We start from the raw sequence: 27,626 nt of genomic DNA, 5'->3' as shown, positions 1-27,626 counted from the left end.
ATGAAGCTCAACTTAGAAAAAGCAAAGTGGGAAGAGAATGGGATTGAGGTGGGGCTTCCTCTGACGCTTGTTTTTGAATTTCAGGGAAGAAAAATGGTCCCTGTTTTGTTCTCCATCTTTTATTGTTTTAGCAAATTGGAGGCTTTCAGAGGCAGAAAAGACCCTAGAATCAATCCTATCATTACCACACATGGGAAACCAAGATCTAGAAATGGGATGTGACTGTCTCAAGGTCATACTATAAATTGGTAGCAGGGCTGAAACTAGAACTTAGGTTACCTTCCTCAAGGTGGGCTCTACCTCTCTGCCTGACTTTCCTAGTCAGGCCCACCAGTTAGGAGAGCTTAGGAGGGTCGTTGTGCCCGTGTGTGTTGATTGGCTACACAGATCCATATCTTGGAAGACTTGCCCTGGGCTAACGTCTGTGCCCATCTTCCTCCACTTTATATGGGACGCCACCACAGGATGGCCTGACAAGCGGTGCTTTCGTGCGCCCCCCCCCCGAGATCTGAACCAAGGCCACCAGCAGTGGAGCGCGCTCACTTAACCGGCGGGAGGGACGCTGACAAACCTGAAGGGGAAGGAAACGGAAACTCCAGACCCTGCCTACCACCCAGTTCACAAACTACTCAAAGCCGCACAGGAGAAATGACCTTTAATGTCCGACTTTGTTTCCACCTCCGCCAAAGTGCCATCGTTCAGGGAAGTACAAGGAGGGGCTTGAGAGGCACGAAGTCACAAGACAAACGACGCCCTGCTGCCTCCTGGGCGCGCACTCGCTCTGCCCCCGCGCGGGCGGTCCCACTCACGCACACATGCAGACGCACGTACACCGCACAGACACACGCACGTGTACCCACGGTTAAATACATGTACACGAGGACTCGATGATATATATACACAGAGAGAGAGAGAGAGAGAGAGAGAGAGAGACGTAAATCCCGGCCGGCGTCGGGTCCCCCAGGCTCTCAGCATGCTCGGCCCAGCTCTCTGCTGTACCTGGCACCCATGCCCCTGCCAGAAAAGCAGCTGCCCCTCTCCCCGACCCCCGCCCCCTGTTCCCCTTGGGGCCCGTGTCCACCGGGTGCCGACACTCCCTTCCTCCCCTCCCCTGCCCGCCCCCCACGATGATTTCCTCCCCAGGGAAAGGAAGCGGTGCGCGGGGCCCTAAAAGTGCCCGGGCGCCAGGGGCATGTTGGTTTTGAAGCCCGGCTGCCCGTTGGCCACGTCGGCCGCGGCCTCGCAGCCCCCGTCCGTCCCGGGGCTCTCGGGCTCGGCCAGGAGCTTGAAGGTGAAGAGCGGGCCCGAGTCGCGGCGGCCGCGGTGGCCCGGGGGCTCGGGCGCGGGCAGGCTCAGGAGGGCGCCGGGCGCCTTCCACTCCGGGAAGGCGCACAGCTCGACGGGCGGCGGCGCGCCGCGGCCCAGGTAGCCGGGGCTCGGCGAGGCCGAGGGCAGGGTCCGCTGGCTGCCGCTCAGACAGCTGCCGCTGTCGTCCAGCGAGTCCTTGCGCGACTGCGAGCGCTCCAGCGAGCCGCCGCGCGTCCACGGCCGGTAGGTGTAGGCGCAGCCGCCCAGGCGGCGCCGGCGGCGGCGGCGCCGGCCGCGGCACTGGCACCCGAGGATGCGCACGAAGGCGCGCTTGAACTCCTTGCTGGAGCACGGGTAGATGATGGGGTTGAGGCAGCTGTTGAAGTAGCCCAGCCAGAACACCACCTTGAACACGGCGTCGGGGGGCTTCAGGGTTGAGAACAGGGAGCCTGCAGGGGGAGGGGGTGGGGTGGGCACGGGCAGAAAGACAGACAGCAGTTTGTGAGTACTCAGGCCCTCTCCTCCATGTGCTCCGCGTAAACATTGTCAACGGGCAATTCCTGCTGCCAGGCCTTTGCCCGGGCCAGTTCCTCTGCCTGGATTGCTCGCCTTTCCGTCTCAAAATAAATGACCCCTACATTCATTTTTAGGACCAACATCGTTAACTTTCCCTTCGCCCATAAAACCTTTTCTGATCTAGCTAAACAGCGGTTAAACTCCTAGATCTCGCGATTTCCTAGGGTGGCGCTTATCGCTTTCTACTCAAACGATAATCATCACCCACAATTGCGCAGCTCTTGGGTCAGAGGCACTGTGCTAGGCGCTTCACCTGTGTTATTTTATCCTTCACAAAACGCCCTGGAGTAGACGCTGATTTATTTCCATGGCAAATATGAGATGTGTTAAATACCTAAATGCAAAAGGTAAAACTTGAAAGGTAAAAGAAGACAAATGTAAAGGACGATCTTTTTGATTAGGGGCGAAGAAAAACCACTGAACACTTCAAAAAGATAAACTAGGAGGCAAGGGTGGGAGGAGATATTTACAATGCCAAGACAGTCAAGGAGTGTATTTAGAATATATAAGGAACTCCAGCAAATCAACAGGAGAGCGTTCCCAGTAGAAATGTGGGCAAAAGAAATCAAAGACAGAAAACGAACAGGCAATTTAAAAAATCGGAAATTTATAATGAGCATATGCCAAGATGCTCAAAATATTAGACAGTCAAATAAATGAAAATGAAAGCCACTAAGAGATATAACATGTCTGTTAGGCTGGCAAAAATTAGGAAGCTGGCTAGTGCCAAGTGTAGGCAGGAGTGTGGGGACATGGGGAGCCTTCTGCATGGCTGGTGGGGGCACAGACTCTGAAGACCTTCTGGAGAAGACTCTGGCACCACTTGGTCCCATTAAGTATACACACACCTCCCGACCCAGCAATTCTGCTCCAGGGCATAGATCTCAAAGAAATTTCACACGGGTCCATAAGGGAACATATACGGGCATGGCTCAGGGCAGTGCTGTTTATGGTGACAGAGAGTTGGAGAAAACCTGGGTGTCCCTCACTGGGAATTACGAGAAGGTAGAGTGGGGTCGATGCATAGCATGGCGATTATGCGACGCTTAGAGGCCCTGGATGTCCACATAGCGGCATGGAAAGATCTTAAGTACATCGTTCTTTGTGAAAAAAAAAAAAGGAAACAGAATGAGATTTATAACATAATACTGTTTAACTAACACAACAAACAATCACATGCATTTTGCAAATACACTTTCAAATTAAAAAATACATATCAAACACAAAATGGTTGCCTAAGGGTGTAGGCAGACGGAAATGGGAATAAAAGGAAATAAATCAGTAAGATGAGAGAGAGGCCTGGCAGAGATTGACGACAGTGGGGTGTTATGAAATGAGAAACATGATTAACTCATCCCTCTGCATTTGAGGTCCAAAAACATTTTATGGCAATATTAAATTAAAAACAATTTCCATTTTAAATGCAAAGGCAGCTGAGACTTGGAGAGGTTAAGTGACTTGCCCCATGTCACACAGCATGTTTGTAACATTGCTGGGATTTAAACTAAATTCTGTTTGAATACAAAATATATTTTTATAGAAAATGCTATTAATAATATCCTTTGTGGAAAACGAGAAAACATAAGAAGCAAAAACAAAAGAAAAAGTGTTTTAAAAGCGTGCATAACCCTGCAATGCAGAGAAATCACATTATGGTACATACACTTGCAGATTTTTTTTTTCTGTTGTATGTACATATTTAAATATTAAAAAAATGGAATTGTGCTGTACAGAACATTTTGTAACTTCAAACGACATCCCTAACCCTGCACTCCGCCTGCGGTACAGTGACTATCATATTCCTGTCTATTTCCTCCGTTAGACTGTGAGCTTCCCAAGGGCCTGGTCTTTGGGATCATCTTTGAATCCATTTGTTGATTGAAGAGCATGCACCTCTGGAATAACTGAATGGGAGGGATCTTAGCAATCAGTAAGTCCAACCTCCTCGTTTTGCGGATGGAGACACTGAGACCCAGTGAGTGGCTGAAGATCCCACAGTGGTGGCGCAGATCCTACAAGAATTACTGTCTTTGATTTTGTATTGCGCTTGATTTTCCCCCTGTAGTACTTCACCCTCAGGATAAGTTTGGCCTATTGCTACAGGGAGCCTCCTGCTTCTCTGCTTAGCAACCCAGGGATGGTGGCTGGGCTCCTGGCGCAGGGCTAAGCCAGAGAGGGGTTAAACTTGGAAAGAAAGTCATCCATACCAGGATGTAAGTGCTAACTACAAGTACGCTGACTCTTTTCCCAACTCAGGGGAAATGTGGGCGTGGGCTACGTTCTGTGTTTGTCCTTGGTGAGGCAGATGAGGGCGCCACCTTGTGGTCTTATTTGTGACAAGGCCCGCACCATTAGGTTTTTGTCCCACCATCCCAGATACTCCTTTGGATTAAGACACTGTATGGAAGGTCTGAGCTGAGATGCAAATACGGCATCTGAACACCTAGTAACCACGATGGATGAGTTGTCTCTGGCCACAGGGATGGACCTGTTTTTGTCACTGGGTCTGAAGGGCGTAGGAACTGGTTTTGATAAAATGGGAAACGGGAGAATAAATTTTGGGGAGAAGTGGAGAGAGGGAGATGAAGCTTGTGTATTACCCTGTGTGAAACGTTGTGTATTACCCTGGAGGGTAAATGCTGATGTGTGTGTGTACAGGTAGGCACACCATCTTAACGAGGACGTGTAGGTCCCAGGATGGAGGCTGGGGATGCACAGACATTCGTGGCCAAAGGTGGGAAGGATCCAGAGCAGGAGAGCGTGCCTGCTGAAGACAAACTTGTAACTTTGCTTGCCAACCTTAGGTAGCAAAATAGGCAATAAATGGCTTAATGGGGATGCACCTTCAGGGACTGGCATTTTTAAAGGATACACAAATAACAATATAATGCTAACCGCTAATATTCATCAGAACCATGATTTATATTGTGTGTGTGCTCTGTACAGGTCCTGTGCTAAACCCTTTACACCATTAGCCCACTTAATTATCACAATAATCCCTTGATGAAGGCACTACTCGCGGCCCCATTTTATGGATCAGCTCACCAGCATATGAAAGTGGTATTGCATTTTATACATTCATTCATTCCACAAATACTGAGCACCTGCTGAATGCCATGATAGGGGCATGAATATCACTCTGTCCCCTCCCATGCCCAAATGGCATTTCTTTTTTTTTTTTTTACTGAGGAAGATTCGCCCTGAGCTAACATCTGTGCCAATCCTCTTCTATTTTATAGGTGGGTCGCTGCCACAGCATGGCTGGTGAGTGGTGCATGTCCGTGCCCAGGATTCAAACCTGTGAACCTGGGCCGCTGAAGCAGAGTGCACCGAACCTAACCACTACGCCACTGGGTTGGCCCCCAAGTGGCATTTCTTTCTAGGTTCTTCTTCACTTCCATCACGTTGGAAGTCCGTTTTCAAGGACAAAGGTAGGCTAGACTTTTGCTTTTATTTTCTTACAAAGTGCTCTCCAAGGACCATGGCCCTGAGAAGTGTTCAGCCAAAGGTGAGGGGATGATGCCAACTTTTCTTGTGGACAAATGTTTATAGCCGCAGTTTGAGTTTGGGCTCCCTGAGCTGCGTGTTCCTCTGAGAAGGTCGTTCCTTGCCCTTGGCTGATTTAGGCGGTGTTTCCCAGTGGCTTGAGCACAGGGTTTGGCATCACGTAGACCTAGTTTTGAGTCCCTTTTTTGTGTGTACTGGCTGTTTGACTTTAGAAAAGTTAATTGGCCCTCTCAGGCTCAATTTTCTTATCCATAAAATGGGGGTAATATCTGTTTCATAGGGTTATTTTAAATACATGAAAATATCCACGTAAAATACTTGACACAGGGTCTGGCATCTTGAAAATAATAATAAAATGATGGCCATCTTCCAAATACACTTTATATCCTGGTTCAGCCATCGCCCTCCTCTAGAAACTCTGCTCTGATTAATCCCACCCAACTCAGATTGACTTCATTATTCTGCACCCACAGAACGTATACAATCAGATCTTATTCTGCTATATATTTTTTTGCCCGTTACTGTTGTTGAGCCATCCCAGGGCTGGCTGAGTCCTTGTTCACCCTCCAGACTGTAAAGTCCTTCTGGACAGGAACCACATCTTCTTTTCTTTTCTTTTCCTCTCCAGACACGTGTATGTCTATTATGAAAGTGACACATGGAGGGATGAATAGGGGAGCACAGAGGATTTTTAGGGCAGTGAAACCACTTGGTATAATACTATAATGGTGGATACGTGTCATTATACATTTGTCCAAACCCATAAAATTTACAACAGCAAGAGTGAGCCGTAATGTAAACCATGGACTTTGGGTGATGATGATGTGTTGATGTAGGTTCATCAATTGTAACAAATGTGCCACTCTGGTGGGGGATGTTGATAATAGGGGAGGCTGTGCATGTGTGGGGACAGTGGGTGTATGGGAAATCTCGGTACCTTCCCATCAATTTGGGTGTGAATCTAAAATTGCTCTAAAAAATAAAGTCTATTAAGAAAACCTCACTTAAAATTTAAAAACTGAATTTTAAAAAAATTACACATTCATTACAAAAATTGTATAAAATATGGAGTGGAAATTCTTTCTCCATTCAAATAGAGGGGGCCAGAGTTAACAGCTTTGTTTTTATCCTTTTAGATTGTTTGTTTAGGGTCATACACATATCTTTCCCTAAGTTGCTTAGAGTATATATTCTTTGCTTAGAATACATATAAAAGACATTTCCCCATGTCAGGACATTACATTCTTCCGTCTGGGTATATAGTAGTTAACTTAACTCTTTCCTAATGATAGTCAAGTAGGTGGTTTCCGTTTTTGGTTGTTATAAACTGCAGTAATGAAAAGCCCCATGCATTTTGCTTTTTGTACGTTTGAGTGTTTCTGTAGCATAAATTCCTACAGGAGGAATCACTGGGTCAGTTGCACATTTAAGTGCTGACAGCTAGCCAAATTGCCTTCTGAACTGGTGGGACCTGTTTACCCTCCTATCGATTGTGTATGTGTGTGATATTTTCCCTACACCTCTACAACTCTGAGTTCGGTCAGTTTTTAATCCTTGCTTGTCTGGATGCTGAATAATGATGTCACCCATCCTCTTGGTCTATTTTCATTCCATTTATTTTGTCCTCCTGCAGACCCCAGCATGGCACACCCACCCTGAACAAGCCCTCAGTGACTTCTGACAGGGAGTCCCTTTTCTTGTCTGAACTGGACTCCTTGGGATAGAATCCTGGCTCTCTCACCAGCAGCCATGGGACCTTGAATAAGTTTCAGACTATCCCTAAGCCTCAGTTTTCTCATCAGTAAAATGGGGCTAATAATAGTACCAGTCTCTCTGGGTTATTGTGAGGATTAAGCAAGATAAAACATGTAAAGTCCTTATTAGCATTCTGTGTACCAGGTGCGTGCCACCCAGATCAACTCTGCATTAATGCTAATTAACTAAATCGTTATTATTATTCCCGTAAATCTCTGATTGAGCTGGAAATCGAATTACAGGAAAGCTGTGCATGGGACCTATGTTTGGTGACTCGGTGTATCATTTTGGGTAAGTTGCTTTCCCTTTCTGGGCGTCAGTTTCCCTCCTCTATTTGGTGGTCTGATCTGAGTCCTGTCCAGCCTTAAAATTCAGAGTCCCCGTGAAGCTGGCGGTGGAAGTCCTGCCCATCCCTGCTGGGGCATGCCTGCTTCTCTAGACCCACCACAGAGGGGCAGTGTGGGTCAGGGACTGCACTGCCGGGTGCTTTGGATTCCACACATATTTCGGCCCCTTCCCCCCTCCCTCTCCCTCCAGCAGCCCAGTAGCTACTGGGATTAGGGGCCCTGTTTGCTAGGCTGGCCAGCCCTGGTGGCAGCCAAGAAGCCGTAGTTAATTAGGGAAGGCACTGAGCCTCTTTGGCATGAAAGAGAATTGGTGACAGGGATCTTTTTCCCTGGGCATTAAAGCAGACCTTTGGGGGCCAACGAAGCTGCCAGGAGAGGGGAGCAAGTATCAACAGGAAATGCGGCTTCCTGGAAGGCCTGCTGGAAGTCAGGGCTGTGCCCCGCTCTTTGAGATGGCCACTAACTGGCTGGACATGTCCCTAAACCTGGCTCCACTTCTCTTGCTCATGAAATGGTCTAAGCCCCTTGCCATGCATCGTAGCATCACGGCTTGCCGGGACTGGGAAACCTTCTTCCTTAACGGAAGCTCAGTGAGGTTGAGTGACTTGCTCAAGGTCATTCAGCTAGTGAATGACAGGACAGCTGCCAGCACCTGTTCAAGTTATCATTCTTTTGATTCAGTAAACATTTATTGAGGTAGTGAAATTTAGTGGTTAAGGATTTATTCAGGCGCCACAGGTAGGTAGATCTGGGTTCAAATCCTAGCTCTGGCTTCCCAGCTGTGTGACCTTGGAGAGGCTACTTGAGGATGAGAAGGGTGACAGTTCTTTTCTGCACGGATGAGATGAGCTTAGGCTTGGTAAGTGCCTGCCATGTTGAAAGCACTCCGTAAGAGCAGTTATTCCACCTGCTTCAAACACTGTTACCTTTACCACTGCCAGCACTGCCGTTACTGTCAGGACTGCTGCCACAATGATGAGGGAGGTGGCGAAGAGGATGAGATCTACCGTGTTGACCAGGCATCGGGACTCTCACCCTACTGCTCTTCCCAATACAGGCCCATAGATGGGCTCCAGGTGGTTCTCGAACCTGATGAAATTGTACTCGATGTTCATGCATTTTTCTGGGGGAGGATCTGTATGGGCTTGAAGGGGTCAGCAACCCTCTGAGAGTTAAGACTTACCCATCTCAAGTCTAGGGCTTCCTAAGCATCAGTCACTCTACCACCTGGACCATGAGTTACTTAATGATTTTCCTTAAATCAATTCACTTTTGGTATCTAAACTAAACTTTTTTTTTAAAGGAAGCTTTCTATCACTATCTTATTTTATTTTATTTTATTATTATTTTTTTTTTGTGAGGAAGACCCAGCCCTGAGCTAACATCCGATGCCAATCCTCCTCTTGTTTGCTGAGGAAGACTGGCCCTGGGCTAACATCCATGCCCATCTTCCTCTACTTTATTTGGGACACCGCCACAGCATGGCTTAACAAGTGGTGTGTTGGTGTGCGCCCGGGATCTGTACCGGCGAACCTCGGGCCACCGCAGCGGTGCGCACGCACTTAACCGCTTGCGCCACCGGGCTGGCCCCCATCACTATTTTAAAACCTGCATCGTTTTTTATAAATAGAATGTCATGATAGAGAGAAATAAGATGAAAACAAAATGACGTTAGTACCTCTGGATTGCTCCAGACAGTGGTGGGCCTGAGCCTGCTCTCTCTTTTTCTAAAAGGGAGATTGGCAGGAGTTGAGAGGTGTTGAAGACGTGCTGCCCCTAAATTGAGAGGAATTTCTCTGTGAGGAACCTAAAGGACTGAAAGACAAGTGAACAGGGAATAACTTTCTCACTGGAGAACCCAGACCCTGGCACATAGTAGGTGCTAAATAAATATTTGCTCAGCGACTGATTGATTGACTGAATATGTGCCTCAGTTTCTTGTGCCATCTCTGGCTGTCACTTCAAGCTCTCTTGCACATCACCCAAATCCAGAGTGAATGTGAGCAGAGCATAGGCGCAGCCCCATAAGCTCCTACTCTCTGTCAGCCACCGGGCTAGATGCATATCCATCCTGTGCCAGTTACTCCTTCAAGGGTCACTGTTCCCAAGGCAGCCCGGCATGACTGTGCCCTGCACAGCCCTAGGGGGTGCCATTGCTCACTGTAGTCTACAGCACTGCTTGGTGACTGTGTGTCCAACCTGCATACACCTGCTGGAGGCCACGACTATTACACTCGAGGGAAGGGACAGTAAGCTGCTCGAGGTCACAGAGCTAGTGGGTGAGAGAGTTAGAATTTGAATCCAGCCAGCCTCTCACAGAGGCTCTTAGTCACTCCCCGTGCAGCTCATGGGGAAACAATATATATGTGTTGATGTGTATACAGGCCTGGAAGGATATACATGGAAGGAAACATCAAGTGTTTATCCTTGGGTGTTGGAGTTATGGGTGAATTTTGCTTCTCTGTGCTTTTTGGTGTTTTCCAAAATTTTCTCCATAAACATGAATTACTTTTGTAATTGGGAAAAATTCAATGAATATTATTTAAAGAATAAAAAAACAAACCAAAAGATACCGTGCTTATTGGGTCCTTGTTATGTGTCAGCCAACTTTCTCATGTTCTATTTCATTTAATGCCCATGATAGCTTTATGAGCAAAGGGGGATTATCCCTGCTTTACAGATGAAGAGATGGGGGTGCAGATGGAGGGCAGCACTTGGCCAAGGTCCCGCACAGGTAAGAGAGAGAGGTTTGAAATGAGATCTTTTGTTAAGCCCAGCACCCTCCTCTGTTAGTTCCCGACGTGCCTGGGGGCCCCCTGCCCTTATCCCCTTACTGTGGGGCAGAAAGGGAGGCCCTCTTTATTCCTTATGTATTCCTATATCCGTAGGCCTTCCTTAAATATGGGTTGATAGAATGACCAATGGGTGGGTTTGGAGACTGCAGCAAGGCATGGGGGCCCAAAGCATCATTTATCTGGTCCCCCCAGGGCTGGTGGTTTGTGACATCCCTCTGGGCTCTGACATTCTGGGACTCTATGGTTATAACTTTGATGTGACTTATTTCAGCATCAGACAAACCGAGGACCTCAGGGGAGCCATTGCGTGGTAGAACCATTTGATCAGCTTGTAAATAGAGTGGAGCTCCTTTTCAACATGGCTCTTATTAGGAGCATTTGGCTACACCTACAGCCAAACAACGTCTCCCCGCTGAAACAGTTTGGCCCAATAAAAACTTGAAAAATTTGAAATAGTTATTAATTCTTTCAGCAGCAGCTTTGTAAAAGTTTACTTGGATTTGGAAATTCCCTTTGAGGTTTTTCCATTTTTATTTGCCACTTAATCCTGGAATGAGATCATAAAATTGTCTAACAAATACAATATCTTTGGGGCCTACAGACCCATGTTAAGTTTTAAAGCAAATGCTGAAAACAATAATAATCACTAGAGTCACCAATTACAATGAACTAGAAACCAGTTATTAGGTACTCTGTTTACAAACATTCGCTCATGCAATCCTTCCAACAGCCCTGCTATTATTGTACCTCATTTTACAGACGAGGAAACTGAGGTTTAAGAGATTAACAAAATCACATGTCTAGTAAATGGTAGAGCTAGGATTAAAATGCAACTCTGAAGTCTGGGTTCTTATTCATTGCTTAATAATAAGAAAGAGAAGCTTCTATTCATTTCCTTAAGCACCAGGCAATTTCTCCCTCAACTGGGAATAATCTCTCTCTTTGCTGAATTTCAAAGCACTTTATCCGAACCTAAAATATGGCATTTATCACTTTCTACCTTGAATTACAGTTGCTTAGGGCTATGCCTCATCTCCTCTGATTAGTCTGTGAACTTCTAGAAAAGAGAGTTATGTCTGATTCTTCTCTCTCTCCCCAGGGCCTAGCACAATGCCTGACATGTGATAGGCACTCAGACAACATGTTACATGAATAATAATATTAATAAAAAAAATAAAACTGACATATGTTAGCCCCTGGCTACTCAAAGTGAGGTTCATGGATAAATGGCATCAATTTCACCTAGGTGCTTGTTAGAAATGCAGAATCCCAGTGATCCAGTGAATCAGAATCTGCTTTTTAACAAGATCCTGGGGTGAGAAGCATTGCCTTCACCCACATTACAATTTTACTTTTAAAATTGTTTTCCTGAGTATCGTGGGATTCATGGATGAGCAAAGGCTGGGCTGAGAGCCACCTCACCAAAGGACTGACTCCCTTGACCCAAACCCTCCAGCGACTCCTATAGTTTATAGGATAAAGTTCAAATTACTTAGGCTGGAATGTACGACGTGCTCAACTTGGCTGCAATGGACTGATTCTTTGCAACATGAATTGACTTTTCTGGCTCCTTTCCCTTTATCCTTGCTGTCCACTGGTGTAAGATTCCCTCTCCTTTCCCCTCCTCCTCTCTATCTGTTCTAGCCTGGCTCAAATTCTTCCTTCTGATAACCACAGCCCACAATGCCAGGCTTCCTCTGAAGTATGAAACAAGGAGGAAGGAATGAGCAGGCCCGGAAGACCTGCTAAGATCCAGGTGATCTGCACTCCTTACCCAATTTCACCTTCTCAACAGGCAGGAAGGAGGGGTGGGTTCTGTAATTCCCCATTCTTGATTAACAGATGTGGGAATCAAGTCTCCGAGTATACAGAACTCACTCAATGTCACATAACAATTAAATGGTAGAGCTGGGATTCAAACCCACATCTGCCTGGTCTCAAAGCTGGGCAGTTTCCCCAACAGACAATATTGCCTCTGAGCTCTTAGCACAATTCTGGGCTGGGAGAAGGCTAGAATCATTTGCTCGTTATTTGTAATAGTGTCTTTATATATATTTTATCTGGCCATTAAAACACAAGTATCTGTAAGTCAAGAGTTTTGTGTCACTCTACCCCAGTGATTCTTAAGCTGACAGTGCTGGTTACACAGATAATCTAGCATCATATAATTTCAGGGGCTCACAGACCCATGAATCCCATTCATGGTACCCAGGAGGTGCATAGTCACCAGTTTAAGAGTCTGTTGTTCTCTCTACAGATTTCTATCATAACAGCTGTTGAACTTATTTATTTAAGAACCTGTCTCCCTTGTTTACAAGCTCCTCCAGGCCAGGGTCAATCTTACTCGTCTTGGTTCCCTAGCACCTAACCCAGAGCTTAGCTTATAGCGAATGTGCACAAACATTTGCTGAGCATGTCACCTCCTCTTCATGTGCCTCACCCAGAATCGGGTTCAGAGCAGGTGCCGAATAAATGGTTGTGGAGTGATTTCCTTGCTTCTACTTTGCCTCCTTCCTGTTCTTTATTTATTTAAGTGGTAACTACATGCCAACGTCCAGTTCAGTTCCCATCTCCTTTCTGAAACCTCTCCTGACTGCTCCAGGCTTCTTCTCCTTTATTTTTCATCAAAAGAGTCCATAGCACGTGGGTTAACATGGAATGCCATTCTTAAGGGATGTGCTGCTGTGTCTTAAGGCAGTGTCAAAGCTCCTTGAAGATGGGATCTACGACGTATCCTTGTAGCACAGGGCTGGGCATGTGGTCACTGTCGTCAGTTACCCACTGATTAATTGATGGACCCATGCCAGCCTCCAGGAGGAAAGCTACCTCCTGGCTTAGGCCCAGAGTTGGGAGCAAATGGAATGGAGTGGTCTCAGCAGCACTTAGGGGTCCATCTTTGATGCCAAACTGAGTGTGTTCCATGCTTTGATCTCACTGGAAATAGCATTTTCCCTGCAGAACACTTTTAGAAACTGCATATTGGTGGGATCTATATGAAGGAAGCTATAAAACTTTATAAAGGGGCATAAAAAGAAGACATGTATAAATGGAGAGACATAGGTTGCTTTAGTACAGGAAGTTTCTATCCAAGATAACTTCAGTTCTCCCCAAATTAATCTGTAAATTCAAGACAATCTCATTAAAATACCGACAGGGTTTATTTTTGGGGGTGTGGGGGCAAAGAGAGGAAACGAAATCATCCTAAACTAACTATATGGAAGATTCTGGAATATGGAAGAATAACCATGAAAAAATAGCCAGGTCAATTAAAATAAAGAAGAATGGGGGGGGGTGGTATTGAGAAGATGAGTAGACCTACCCCTATAGATATTAAAACCTATCATAAGATCATAGTAATAAAAAAATATACTAGGGCAGCAAGTGCAAGAAAATGCAAATAGATCAATGAAATTATATAGTTTAGAAAGAGAGCCAAATATCCACGAGAATTTTACATGGCATTTCAACATTTGTGGGAAAAAAGAGATTATTCTATAAGCAATTTTGGGACAACAGGCTAGGTATTTAGAAACAAATAAAGCTGGATCCCTACTTTATTTCTTACATCAAAATAAACTCAGATGGATCCAAGATTTTAGGTATAAAAATTATTAAAATATTAGAAGATATAAGTGAATATTTTTATGATTTTGAAATAGAAAAGACCATTTTAAGCGTGACGCAAGTTCAGGATCTGTAAAGAAAAGTATCGAGTTTGATTAGACATTTCTATAAGGTTGTAAACTTTGAAAACAAAGTTAAAGGAAGAATGAAATTCAAATGACAGTAAAGGGAATAACATTTCTAATATACAAAGCTCTCTTTCAAATCAATAAGTGAAAAAGAACTCAATAGAAAATAAGCAAATTATATGAATAAGCAAATAAGTACAATGGACAGCTGATGAATTTAATGAAAACATAATAAAATTCCTTTACAAAATGAATAAGGCAAGTTAAAAAGCAGCAAAATATTTTGAGTCTATTAGTTTGGAAGATATTTTAAAAATTGCTTAGGCTCAATTTGGCAAAGGTATGGGAAAACAGACATTTTCATACATTCTGTGTGCGGGTGTAAGTTTTGGGTAGAAAATTAGCATTATCTAATAAAATTAAAATGAGCATAGCTTTTGATCTAAGTACTCCACGTCCAGGAATTTATCCTACAGAAGTACTCTTAAAAAGAAAGCAAGACAAAAGTACAAGGAATTGTACAAATATTCCCCCGAATGGGAAATTACCTAAATTCCAACAACGGAATTGTGAAATAAACCATGTACCATTCACACAATGAAACACCATACATCTATTAAAATAGTCTCTCTCTGAAAGCCTACATGGAACGATGTCCATGAGAGATTTAAGTGGAAAAGAGCAAATTTCAGGAGAGAATGCCTAGTATGATCTGATTTTTATAAAAAATGTGTGTGTGTGTGTGTGTATGTGTGTATTAGTATATTCACAGAAAAAAAAAAAAAGGTGGGTGAATATACACGGAACTATTTATAGTGATTCTCCCTGGAGGATGGGTTTATGGGAAGATTTTCACTTTGTATTTAAAATTGTTTCTGCATTGAACAATCATTGCTTTTGTGATGAGAGAGAGAGAGGTTGAGAATTTGAGAATATAGGGAGAAAAAGAGCCAGCAGAAGGCTAGCAGCAGACGACTTTTAGGTGGGGTCATCACCTTTCTGGGCCTCCATTTCTTCAGGTATGGAATGAGGGGGTTGCATTAGTTACCAGGGCCCCTCCTGCTTGGATTCTAAGCTTTGTGTTCATCCCATTTTAGAGATGGAATGAAAATTAGGGGAGAAGGTACAAATATACCTGCAGCCAGAGTGTCTCTGGGCCTAGAACAAACAGGCCGTGCAACACGTGATCCTTCCTTCTGAGGGAGCAGACGAACCTACCGGTTGGTGGAGAGGCCCTGTGTCTTTGGATGAAAGGCTCCATGAAGGAACAGGCACAATTACCGGCCTTGGGGAATCAGACGGTAAAACGCCCAGATCGGGCCACTTAGGCCATTAGGCTCTGAGTGATGCCTTTCATCCCTTCCCTCTGCAGCTGTCTGCTGATTCCCCTGCCCTCCTCTTTCTGACTCATCCATCTGTTCTGTCCTTTGGCTGGTGGTAATCAAACTTTTCCCTATATCCAAACCGCTGTGTGAGGTTCAGGTTGGGCCTGGGACCCCTGGACAGCTCTGTGTCTCCTTTCCACTTGTCTGGCTTGGTCTGGGATGCACTCCTCCCTCAGGGGGTCACACTTGGGGGTCATGTCTTCATTGCCACCTGCAGCCCTCGGAGTTTCTCGACCACAGAGTGAGTGATGCCAGCCCACTGTCTCCAGCGTGACTTGTCTTCTCACCGGAGCCCTCTTCTGCCTTTTCGTATCCCCAGAGCCGGGCACATCTCTGGTATCATGAATATTGTACAATGAAATGATTAGTCTTTGCTGCTGAATATGTGCCGCTCTCCAGATTTTAGCAAAGTGGGGTTTTATCTCGCTTCTCAGTTTAGGTCAGGTTTAGGCGTGCTATAAAATGACCCTGAAATTCCTGCCCTTACTCAGAGCTCGAAGGCTACTCACCACTAGGAAATTTAACAGGTGGAAGTGCCTTGGAGGACAATTCACTGCTCAACTCAGAGACGGCCTGTAGGACAGAGAACTGGCTGGGCTTGCTGCGGCCACATGAGATTGTTTTCTGAGAATTTCCATGAAGAAGGGACTGGATGTGTTGAATATTTACTGCCTATGCTGTTTATATATGTGTAGCCCAGACATCAGCTGGGGGCCTTCCCACCCCTTGAAAGCTAAGTGAGATTATCTTGAGTATCCCTTTTCCATAACCCTGGGAAGTTGAGAGCCCTCCTTCAAAGTCTCTGGATTCCTGGAGTGGGACAGAGGGACTAACTTCATTCCTGCCTCGCCTGCTCCTTGGGCTCTATTTCCCTCGACAGCCTGCTCTGCTTATACCACCATGAGGCAATGATGCCGGAGGAGGAAAATCACCCACACCAGGCCTTTGGAGCACTACTTAACGCTGGGCTCCCTGAGCCCCTCCTCGCCCTCCCCCATCTCAGCTCCTCTCCTCTCAGATTGCTTCCAAAATCTTGTCACTTTTTTTAAGGCACACATTTCTGTTCTTCCTCCTAGTAGCTTTGCCATCAGCCTTGTTGAGGGCGGCGGGGAGAAGAGAGATGGGGGTGGTGAGACAGTTCCTTTCCTCAAACACAATCTAGATTTTCAGAAAATACCATTTTCTCCACCTCTTGCTGTGTAAATAAATGCCCCCTTCTCAGTTTGATGTAGGTTTTTAGATTATCGCTCTCAGAGGGAGGTCCCCAAGCTTTGTCCCATTTTACAACAAATCTTTACTGAACATCTCCCAGGTACCTGGAACTGGTTGAGCATTTATTCCAGGAGGTTAACATTGATTAGGGAAGCAAGGAGATTTTGCCTATTATTTTATTCAGTCTCTACAAGCCTATGTGGTGAATAGAATTATTATGCACATTTTATGGATGAAAAAACTATGGCTTGCAGTGGTTAAGGAAATTGCTCAAGATTACATAGTGGTAGAGACAAGATTCAATTCCAGGCCTGACCTCAGAGCAACTGATCTTACTGCTACCTCAAGGCTGATTCCCACAGACTGGAGACTTGTCACTTCCCGGAACATTTGGTTGGAGGTGCCTAGAAGAAAACCAGGAAGTGCTGGTTACAGTAGGATGGAGAGATCTGTGTGTGTGATAGTTTGGGAAAAAGGTGCTATTTGACATTGCTACTTTCAGAGAACTTTCCTGCAAAAATGATTCCATCATACATTTTGAGGAGACAGAAGCTGGAAGGGCAGGGAATTGCACCCCCTTTGTGGGTGACGGTGCAGCAGCAGGGGGACAAATGTGTTTCAGAGAGCTGGTAACTTAAGTTTATTTAGTTCTTGAGAGAGGAGGCCTGACTTCCTCCACAGTGTCCTGATCACAAGGAAGTGGAGAATGCATGCTGACTCTCACAATAGTTACAAATGGACTCAATCTTTATGGAGTTTCCAAGAAAATACAGAAGATGGTGGCCATCTGAATTTAACAACAACAACAACACAATAATAGCAGTAACCATCTATTGAGAGTTTATAGGTAGGAAGCACTGTATCTGACCCCTAACATGCGTAATCTCATTTAGTACCCAAAACAATTCTATATGGGAGGTACAGACATTGTCCTCATTTTACAGACGTTGAAATGGAGGCTTAGAAGAGAAGTCATTTGCACAGTCACCGATCTATTAAGTCTTAGAGTCTCATTACAACCCACAAGTTCCCATCTCCCATCTTCTGCTGTTTTGACCCTGTGAGGTGGACCACCAAGAAATGAGGGACTGAAAGGATATTTAAGAAAGTGGAGCAGATGCCACAGGGGAGTGCAGGGCACGAGGGAAAAAGATGAGCCGGCTTTGGGTGCGAATATACTAGTTTTCAGATGACTTTTCTTCCCAGCCAAATCCAGGAGGAACTGTAATTATTTAGAATTGAACAGTCATCCTTCAGTCATCTCCTGGCCGGGTGAAAGTAAGTCCCGGGGACCCAAGAAGCTGGAGGGAGAAGGGATGTTTAACTCACAAATTCTTCCATCATCTGCTGATGGGCCATGCCAAGAACAAAAGCGAGAGGATAGGGCAAAGTTCTCATAGGATGGGGAAAAATAAATAGAGATCAAAAGATAGAATTAAGCCAGGCAATAAAAGGGCAGAACAGCCCCCTTTCCCATCACCACTCCTCCCCGTATTTCTGACACGGATGTGGTGGCCTTGTGCAAAATGAGACCCCAAAGGTGGCCCTGGATGGGCGGCAGGGTTCCAGCTGGAGAGGCTGCCCGCCTTCTTTGTGTGTGTCTCACGGTGGTCTGGCAGCCCTGGCCTGTCCATCCGGATGGAGCTACATTCTCCACTAGGTCACCTAACAAGGCAATTCACTCAAGAATGCTAATTCCTCTGTCTATCTCCTTCCTTGGAAAGGAAAGAGTCTGGGACCAGATGTTCCACCCCTAATTCTGAAAATGTCACTGAGCCTCGATGGATCATTATGAAAAATGGCCCCCATTACTCCCAGAAGCATGTGCTCAGGCCAAGGAGGGCTTCCAGAAAACTGCCTGGCATAGCAGCATTCACAGCAGATGGGCGGGTGAGGCTCTGGCCCTCATGCTCCCCTCCCCTCTTGTCTTAATCCACTGCTTGTGACGGGAGGGGGTGGGTCGAGTTGGTGGACATTTGACTGACCTGGAATGAGGCTTTCCAAACGATAAAGGAGCAGGATGTGAGCAGAGATAAGGAAGAACACCAGCGTGTAAAAAAGTGCGTTTGGCAGGAGGATCCTGGACTTGTTCTTCAGAGGCTGCTGCAGTGCACACATGGCCGCAGGCCGGGGCTGGCCTGTCCATCTGCTCTGCGGTTTGCAGGAGGACAGCACAACCTCTGGAGAGAGTTTTGACTTGGGTACCTCCCCTCCCCACCCCACATGGCAAATGCACCATTATGGTGCCTGGGCATTTTATTCCAGCCTCTTCTAATCTGGTTCCTTACGCGGCAGGATTGTTAAAAAGAACTATCTTGTCAAACCAGCATTTGACTGGGTTTATTAGTTCTGCTGTTAGTTTTAGTTTCAAAGTTGTTGATGTATCAATCCTCTAGCAAGCACAGGAGTTCCTAATGGTGGCTGTGAACCCCTGAAAAATAAGGGGTGATTGGATGTGCATAAGTGCATTTTCTGTGTGGCTGCCTCATAGCTTCCATCAGATTCTCAAAGGGGCCCATGTACCAGAAAAAAAAAAAGGGATAAGAACCATTGATTTAAAGAAAATCAATGCTTCCATCAGGAACTGGGTTGCATGCATGCACTAAAGAACATGAATAAGCCATCAGAAGTCTGGGCTTCATTTCTCTAATGAACAATACACTTTAACAGTGCCCCGTGTTGGTGATGATGCAAGTAAATGGGCATTCATGTCCTGATAGCGGGAGTATAAATTGGGATATGCTTTCTGGAGGGCAAATGGGTAATATGACTCAGAGACCTTAAGATTTTACGTATTTAGTTACCCCGAAATTACAATTCTAAGAATTTATCTTGGTGGTAAAGAGTGCTTGCTCTGGAGTCATTATCTATGTCATCGTGGGCAAGTTACTTAACCTCTCCAGGCCTCAGTTTCCTCATCTGTAAAAAGGAGGTAATATTATTTATCCATAGGATTCTTGGGAGGGTTAAACTAGATAACACATATAAGACACTTAGTACTGCAGCTGAGACATAATAAATACTCAATAAATGTTGGTTATTATTATTTAGATACAAGGATTTTGTTGCCATATTACTTATCATAACTAAAAATTGGAAACAATCCCAAATATCTGACATAAGTGATTGGTTTAATGATCTCTACAACTCAACCATTACAGATTAAATTAGTGAATATGATCGGGAAAACGTTCATAATGTATCAAAAGACAAAGAGCAAGTTACAAAATAGTACGTAAGAGCAAGTTACAAAATAGTACGTATGATATCACCGCATAGAGAAATGGCTGAATAAATATGCATTAAACATTTCAGTGGTTATGTTTGAAGGATGGCTATTATTATTATCTTCTTTTGTTTTTCTGTACCTTCTAAATTTTCTACAATGAGCATGTATAACTTCTTGCAATAAGACAAAACTAACCCAATAAAAGTTACTTTTTAAAAAAAGGACGACTAAACTTGGTAGAGATAATTTCTGTGAAGGTTCCTTTCCTCATGTCGAACGTGAGAGTTGTACCTTCTTTCCTTCTTGAGATTCGGGGAAACTCTAAAAGGTGGCTGAGGGCAAATGTGCTTTGTGAAGGGTGATGCCTGGTACGTATGGAAAAGCAGGGGTTCTCACCTGAGGAGCTCTCACAAAATAGTCTGCGTTGTAATGCAGGGACCCCAGAGGCCCAGCTATCTGGACTTGGAAAACCTGCCTCGGGCGGTGGGCTAAAGTCCTGTTATGATTAACTCTGGGGAGCTTGGTATAGATTAAGGATGAAAGGTACGGCCACTTTCAGCCACGAAAATTGGTCTGCAGTCAGGCTCCCAAGTTTAATCTCTGTGAAACTGATGGGCAAGTGTGGCCATGCTTACTAATTAGGCAGCAGCAATGTAATTGATCAAATCAATTCCCTTCATGACGCAAAGCCAAAGAACCCAGGGACAGCTGGAGCTTGGAAGAGCTTCCGCAAAGCCGGAGAACACGAATCTCTCTCCCAGAGATGTTAACGTGGTTAACCTAGATTGCTTTGTTAATTGCTGGCTCCTTTCTCAATAACGGATGATATGGTGACGCAATGTGGCTCCCGTGTCCCCCGTGCGGCCAGACTCTGGGTTGGGCGATGTAAGTTGTGCTCATTCATTTCTTTCCTGGATTTACAGCAAGCATTAAACTTCATCAGGCTTAAAGAGTCCTCGTTTTCTGGAAAGAAGCAAAGTTATAGCCAGGATCCCCATTTCATTTACGAGTAGCTTCACTGTTCATTTGAAAGTCAATGTATTAAAAAAGAATGTAAAAGGGAAGCTAGTAGAAGAAATGGGGCTTATTGCAGCAACCAAGTGTTGAGAACAGCATTTTCGATTTATTTAATACAAATCAGAGAAAGAAAAGCATGAAGAGGCTGCTTGGGGTGAATGAAATGAGCATGGGATTTGGCGGCAGACAGAGGGTGCTGAGTCAGCTCTTGTCACTCATGAGCCCTGAGAACTTGGGCCAATTATTTTGCTCTTCCAAGCCTTGGTTTTCTTATTTGTTCAATGGAGAGAATGATACCATCCTCAAAGGGTTGTGAAGATTAAATAAGATAAGATACTGAAACACCCAGCTCAGCGCTGGGGACATAATAAGTACTCAGCAAATATTAGTTCTCTGCCATTGTCTGGTCCCCTGAACAAAGTCCTGAAATTGTGTCGTTGCTCTATGTTACAAACTCACGTATCCTAGTCCTGCCGTCTGTGCCATTGGATTTCCAGAAAAACGCAAATTGCAATCTTTCCAGCATTTGCACCACATGATTCTGAAGAGGGGCCTTAACAGAATCTGCGATTGGGAATTTATGTCAAGTTTGAAAAAAGCATATTCAACATCATGCTATAATTTTTCACGTGAAAACCCTGTTGTTTCATCATACATATCACAGAATACAAAGTTCATATTTTCTTGGCTAGTGGTATAAGAATCTTTGATCACAGAGGGCTTGTGAATTTCAATTTAGAAAAAGGGGTCATGGGTTAAAGCAAGATTGAGAAAATTGATTTACAGAATGTCATTCTGGCAAAATACACTTAGAATGCCAGAGACTGACTGGAAACGGGCATGAGGGGAGATTTGGGGGTATGGATAACCTTTTTTTTTTGCTTGAGGAATATTAGCCCTAAGCTAACATCTGTGCCAATCTTCCTCTATTTTGTATGTGGGTCACCACCACAACCTGTCTGGCAAGTGATGTAGGTCCGTGCCCGGGATCTGAACCTGTGAACCCTGGCCGCCGAAGCAGAGTGTCAGGAACTTGAACCACTCGGAAACGGGCTGGCCCTTGGATAGTCTTTTCTTCCATGTTCTGGGGGTGTTGCTTAGAGGGGTATGTTCACTTTGTGAAGACTGATAGGGCCCTACCCTTATGGTTGGTGCACTTTTCAGTATGAGTGTCACACTTTAATAAAAAGTTTAAAGAAAAATAAGTGGCACATACTGCGCTCATATTCACTATGAGATGGGACAAGGCCTGAAGATGTCTCATGTCAACTTAATTTTTTTTTTTAAAAGGAATTTATTTATTTATTTTTTTGTGAGGAAGATCAGCCCTGAGCTAACATCCATGCTAATCGTCCCCTTTTTGCTGAGGAAGACTGGCTCTGAGCTAACATCTATTGCCAATCCTCCTCCTTTTTTTTCCCCCCAAAGCCCCAGTAGATAGTTGTATGTCATAGTTGCACATCCTTCTAGTTGCTGTATGTGGGTCGCAGCCTCAGCATGGCCAGAGAAGCGGTGCGTTGGTACGCACCCGGGATAGGAACCCAGGCCGCCAGTAGCGGAGCACGAGCACTTAACCATTAAGCCACGGGGCCGGCCCACATGTCAACTTATTAAGGAAGGCAGGGAATTATCTGTAAATCCTAGATCAGACTTTTTCCTGGATGGTCCGGATTTTTATATGTAAGAACAGAGCGCAATCCCAGGCCACTCTCACCTCTCTCCTGGACCACTGCCACAGCCTCCTGAGTGGCCTCCCTGCCTCCACTCTTAAGCCTCTACAATCCATTCTTTATCCACAGAGGTCTTTACAAAACATAAACCAGATTATATTAGTTCCCTTTCCAAAACTTTCCAATGACTTTCTACTGCACTTAGAGAAAACTCTAAACTCTTTATCATGACCTGGAGGGCTGTACAGAATGTTCAGGCTATCTTTCTATCTGACATCATCTGTTACCTCTCTCCTTTTTCTCTTCCCTCCAGCACTCAGGCTGCCATTTTCCCATCCCTCTCGGGTACACCACCCTGTTTCATTTCCTCTCTAGTATTTACAATAACCCGATATCATATTGTTTATTTATATGTGTACTATTTGTTCATGTCCACCCTCCAAGAATGGAAGCTTCATGAAGGTGGAGGCTTTGCCTGTCTCCTTCACTCTTGGCTCTGCAGTGCCTACAGGAGAGCCTGACACATAGTAGGTACTTCATAGCTATCTGGCTGTGCGGTCTTCATAAGCCTCTCAATCTCTAAACTTCAATTTTTACCTCTGTAAAATTAGGCTAGCAATAAGACTCTCCTGCCATCCCCAGGCTTGTAAGATTACAGGAGATATGTATGTCAGGCACTTAACACAGTGCCTGGCACATTGTACAAATGGTAGCTGTGCTCCCTGGGTGCTAACTGCAAGGCTTTGTTAATTTTACACCCACTAGAGGCCTCCGATTCATTTATCATGAGCAAGCGATCATCTTTTATTAGGGACACTTTGACAAAATGTAACATGGCATGTCGAGAGACCAGGTTTCCCATTATTCTGAGTTTTTTTGGCTAAGTGTTATCCATTCTCTGTATGATGTACAACTATTGACTGATTAACAGTGACCTTGTGCTACTTCAATCACTCTTCAAAAGACAGGGCAGATAGAATGTGTATCTAGAAGAATGAGCAGCCTGCAGGACACTGCACCGTGGTCAGACATGTAAGAAACGAAGACACAGGAGCATGGCACTCAGGCCAGCAGACGGTGGCCGGTGAGAAAGCAGATTGCCAAGGCTCTCTGCTCTAACAAATGGGACCATTTGTTCCTGGGGCATCCTGAGTAAATTAGTATCTTTAGAAGTGTTTTTTTTGGGGGAAAAAACTTCTAGAAAGGTTCAGAGGGAACAATACCTGTCTGCTTTAAGAAGTTCACAAAGGTAAAAGTGGTCTCTATAAGATGGTGATGTAAATAAATGGGCAAATCTTGGGTAAGGCATCTCATTGAATGACAAAGAGCTACTGATTTGAAAGGAAGAGAGAAGCTAGAAAAATAAAATTGGAGAGCGAGAGTCAGAGAGAAAGAATGAATGAGAATGAGAGCCATTATGGCAGTCAGTCAATCACTCAGTAATAATATACTGATTGGAAGAAAATTATCACAGAATTTTAGCTACAAAACGAGAAAGTGTTCCATTGTGTTCTTTTTTAGTTTATCTTTTTTTCTTGTGATGTGGGGAAGAAAAGATTGAAAAAAAATTGGGGAAAAATCAAATGGAAAGCAAATTGCCTCCTCTACCCAACCCCTGAAAAAAAATCCCCCTGGGTAGGTTACACGCAGTGTCCTCAATCATCTCGGCAAAGGCCAGGCTACAGGAAGCATAAAATCTGATTAGTGAGAGGGGACGACAGGTGATACAGAGAGGAAGTCATCCAACTAACAACTTTTAATCAGGTTCGAGCTAAGGAGTTAGGGACCTTCAGGTCTGGGGCTCTTTCAGCAGGAAAACCACAGGAAGTAGCCCTGTGGGGTTATTTTCAGATGTGGAGAGCTCAGGGCTAGGCAAAGTTTAGGAGTAAGTTTGTTTTTCCTGGGGGAATATAAGAGGAGCTCAACTAACAAAGTATCTGATTATACTTAGATAATTTATTTCTTTGAAACTTGTTTTTCATTATTTTTCTCTTTATCCCCCACTGAGATGATCTAACTTATGTTTTTATTCTAATAAAGAGAGCTTTAAAAATTGTTAGTTATACACATAATAAATGAATACTTTTTCTTTGTAAAAATTAAGAACATAACTTTTGACCACTGCCAGTAATTCCAGGCCCTTTCTTCAGAAGTAGCTTTTGTTATCTTTTTGGGACATAATCTTCCAGTTTTTTCCTATGTATTTTCTTTTATACACATATACTTATAGAAAATAGAATATTTGAGATTTTTGATTTTTTTAAATGTAACATTTTATACTATAGGCAACTCTCTGAAACTTGCTTTTTTCACTCCCCTCAACAATTTGTCTTGAAGATCTTTCTTCATTAGTATACAGATCTAATTCATTCTTTCCAACTGCTGTAGTGAAATCCACTGTATGGATGTGTCAGGATTTATTTCCTCACTTGTATATAGATGGACATATAGGCTGTTGCCCAATTAGAAGAGTATTTTTTTTTTTTAAAAAAACAGCTTTATTGAGACATATCACATACCCTAAAATTCACCCGTTTGTAGTGTATAATTAGTGGTTTTTAGTATATTCACAGAGATATACAAGTATCACCACTATCTAATTCCAGAACATTTTCATCACCACCAAAAGAAATCTAGTGCCCATTTGCAGTCAGTCCCATTCCTCCCTCTCCTCAGCTTCTGGCAACCACTAATTTACTTTCTGTGGATTTGCCTATTCTGGACATTTCATACAACAGAATCATACAATATATGACCTTTTTGTTTGGCTTCTTTCCCTTAGCATATAATGCTGCTATGAACATTTGTGTTCATGTTTTTGTGTGAGCATATGTTTTCATTTCTCTTGGGTATATACCAGGAGTGGGATTGCTGGGTCATAAGGCAAAACTCTGTGTTTAATTTTTTGAGGAACTGCCAAACTGTTTTCCAAAGTGACTGCATCATTTTACAATGCCATGAATATATTTTTTTAAACAAGAAATAACATACACATGAGGGAAATGGATGTGTCTATTCTCTCAAGACATCTTTATCAACGATGTTTGGAGCAAGCTGAGAACACACTGACTCAGCGCTGTCCAATAGAACTTTCTGCAATGATAAAAATGTTCCAAATCTGCGCCGTCCAATGTGGTAGTCACTAGCCACGTGTGGCTATTGAACACTTGCGATGTGACTACTGTGACTAAGGAACTGAATTTTAATAAGTTTAAATTTGATTCGCCTCATGTGGCCAGTGGCTACTGTATTAGACAGCATACTCCTTATTCTCTCCTGTTTGTAAAAACTCACAGTTCCCCAAAAGATTGCCTTAAAGATACTGGGAAAGTACCTTGCAGCTCCAAATTAGCTCTTGTCTCAGACATCACAGAGAAGAAATTCAGAGACTGCAATGCCTTAAATCAGAATCGCACCACATTGAAATTCAGGTAACTCCTCTTTTTCAAGGATATGTTTGGAAAATTGGCACTTCATGCATCTCCTTTATGTTTTCAGCTCACTCAGTTTAAAGAACTGTGTTATTTTGTTTCTTACTACAACAGCAATACATAGTCACTACAAAGAAGCATGAGAAGAAAATAAAAAATGACCACAGGTAATTATTGCTCATATCTTGGTGTGTGTGTGTGTTTGTGTGTGTATGTGCGTGTATACACAGAGTCCATCTATTTTTCAGCTTTGGGGACAGCAGCAGAGGTGACACTGGACCCAATCTTGTTCTTTTCTCAAGGTTCCTCCTCATAGTTCCTGTGACAAGATTTTATTCACTTACTGAGTCTTCACTGTGTGCTAGGTGAGACCCAGTCTCCTGGGGGAGATGGACGGTAAACACCCATTTCAGCCCAGTGTGACAGGGTTCTGACACGCCTGGAGCGAGAAGAGAGAAAGCACAGGCCAGGAGTAGCTACTGCCTGAGGAACTGTGGAAGGCTGCAAAGGGGAGGTGACATTTGAGCTGGACACTTGAATCAGAAGAATTCACGATGCAGAGAAGAGAGCGAGAAGAGTTGCAGGCAGAGCGAACAACGTGCGCAAAGGCTTAGGACGTGAACGAGCCAGATGTGCTCAGGGAAGGGAGAGGGCTCCTGTGTGGCTGGAGGGGTAAGAGCATGGGTCACTTGTGGCTTTTCTGCTTTATTGGCATTTAATTCTCCTATTAGCTTGATGAGATAAGTAAAATGTCATCCCCATTTTATAAGCAGAAAGTAGAAGCTGAGAGAGATGAAGTAATTTGCCCAAGGTTGCACAGCTAGTGAGGGGCAGAGCTGGGATTCCGGTTTGTTGATCACAAAGCTCAGTCTTGAGAGATGAGGGATGTTGGAGCCCAACTGTGAAGCCCAATTTTCTGCCTTGCTCAGGAATTCAGAAGTTGCCCTGTGGGTAGTTCAGCAGGACCCCGGCATGGCCAGATTTACGTTTTAGGAAGATCACTGTGGCAGCAACGCAAAGACAGTCTTGGAGAGAGTTCAACTCACATTGTCAACAGGTTAGCAGTTAACCTGGGACTGAACCACTCTCAACACACACACACACACACACACACACACACACACACACACACACACACACGGCTTCAAAGATAGGCATCTCCGGGAATCCACCATTTTGTCTTTCTCTCTCCTTCCTAAATGAAAATCCGTAGTAGCAGCCAGAGCTCTGTGCTTATTCCAGACTTCAGATGAAGAAGATTGGGAGGGAGGCGGCACAGCTCCTCGCTGGGAGATCTTGGACAAATCACTTCTGCGTGGCCTGTTTCCTCTTCTGTAAAATGAAATTTTGGGATTTCCATCTTTAAATGCCCTTTCTATCTTTAAAATTCCCTGGCTCCTAGGAGCAGTGGGACCTATTAAGGGATTTCTCACTGGCCGCACACCATGATTTTTGGAGAGCTAAGATAGTCGCTGACGGGCTGCCCCCAAATTTAGAGCCTCTCAGCGTTTCCAGCGTGCGACTAGAGAGTTGGCTTTCTAAGCATCACTGAAGACATAACAGAATCTTCTTTTGATTTCAGGCTAGGCCAACGGCAGCAAATAAGCAAATTAGGACCTCACAAGCAGCTTGCCCAGTGAAAGCTAATTTAATTAGGGTCCTATTAGTTGTTATAACTACTTTTTAGTGAAGTTTTATTACA

General features: G+C 44.4%; 1 protein-coding gene across 1 annotated transcript in view; it reads right to left on the bottom strand.

The window, feature by feature from the left end:
* Positions 1-1,167: 1,167 nt before the first annotated feature.
* ADRA1B (adrenoceptor alpha 1B) overlaps positions 1,168-27,626 on the bottom strand; it is a 47,240-nt gene continuing 20,781 nt past the window's right edge. The window contains exon 2 of the mRNA XM_058545138.1: positions 1,168-1,757. Coding sequence (XP_058401121.1) covers positions 1,168-1,757 — 590 coding nt within the window. The remainder of the gene's footprint in view (positions 1,758-27,626) is intronic.

Source organism: Diceros bicornis, chromosome 1 (genome assembly GCF_020826845.1).
Source record: "Diceros bicornis minor isolate mBicDic1 chromosome 1, mDicBic1.mat.cur, whole genome shotgun sequence".
Taxonomy (NCBI): Eukaryota; Metazoa; Chordata; class Mammalia; order Perissodactyla; family Rhinocerotidae; genus Diceros; species Diceros bicornis.
This window is presented reverse-complemented; position numbering and strand designations above follow the sequence as displayed.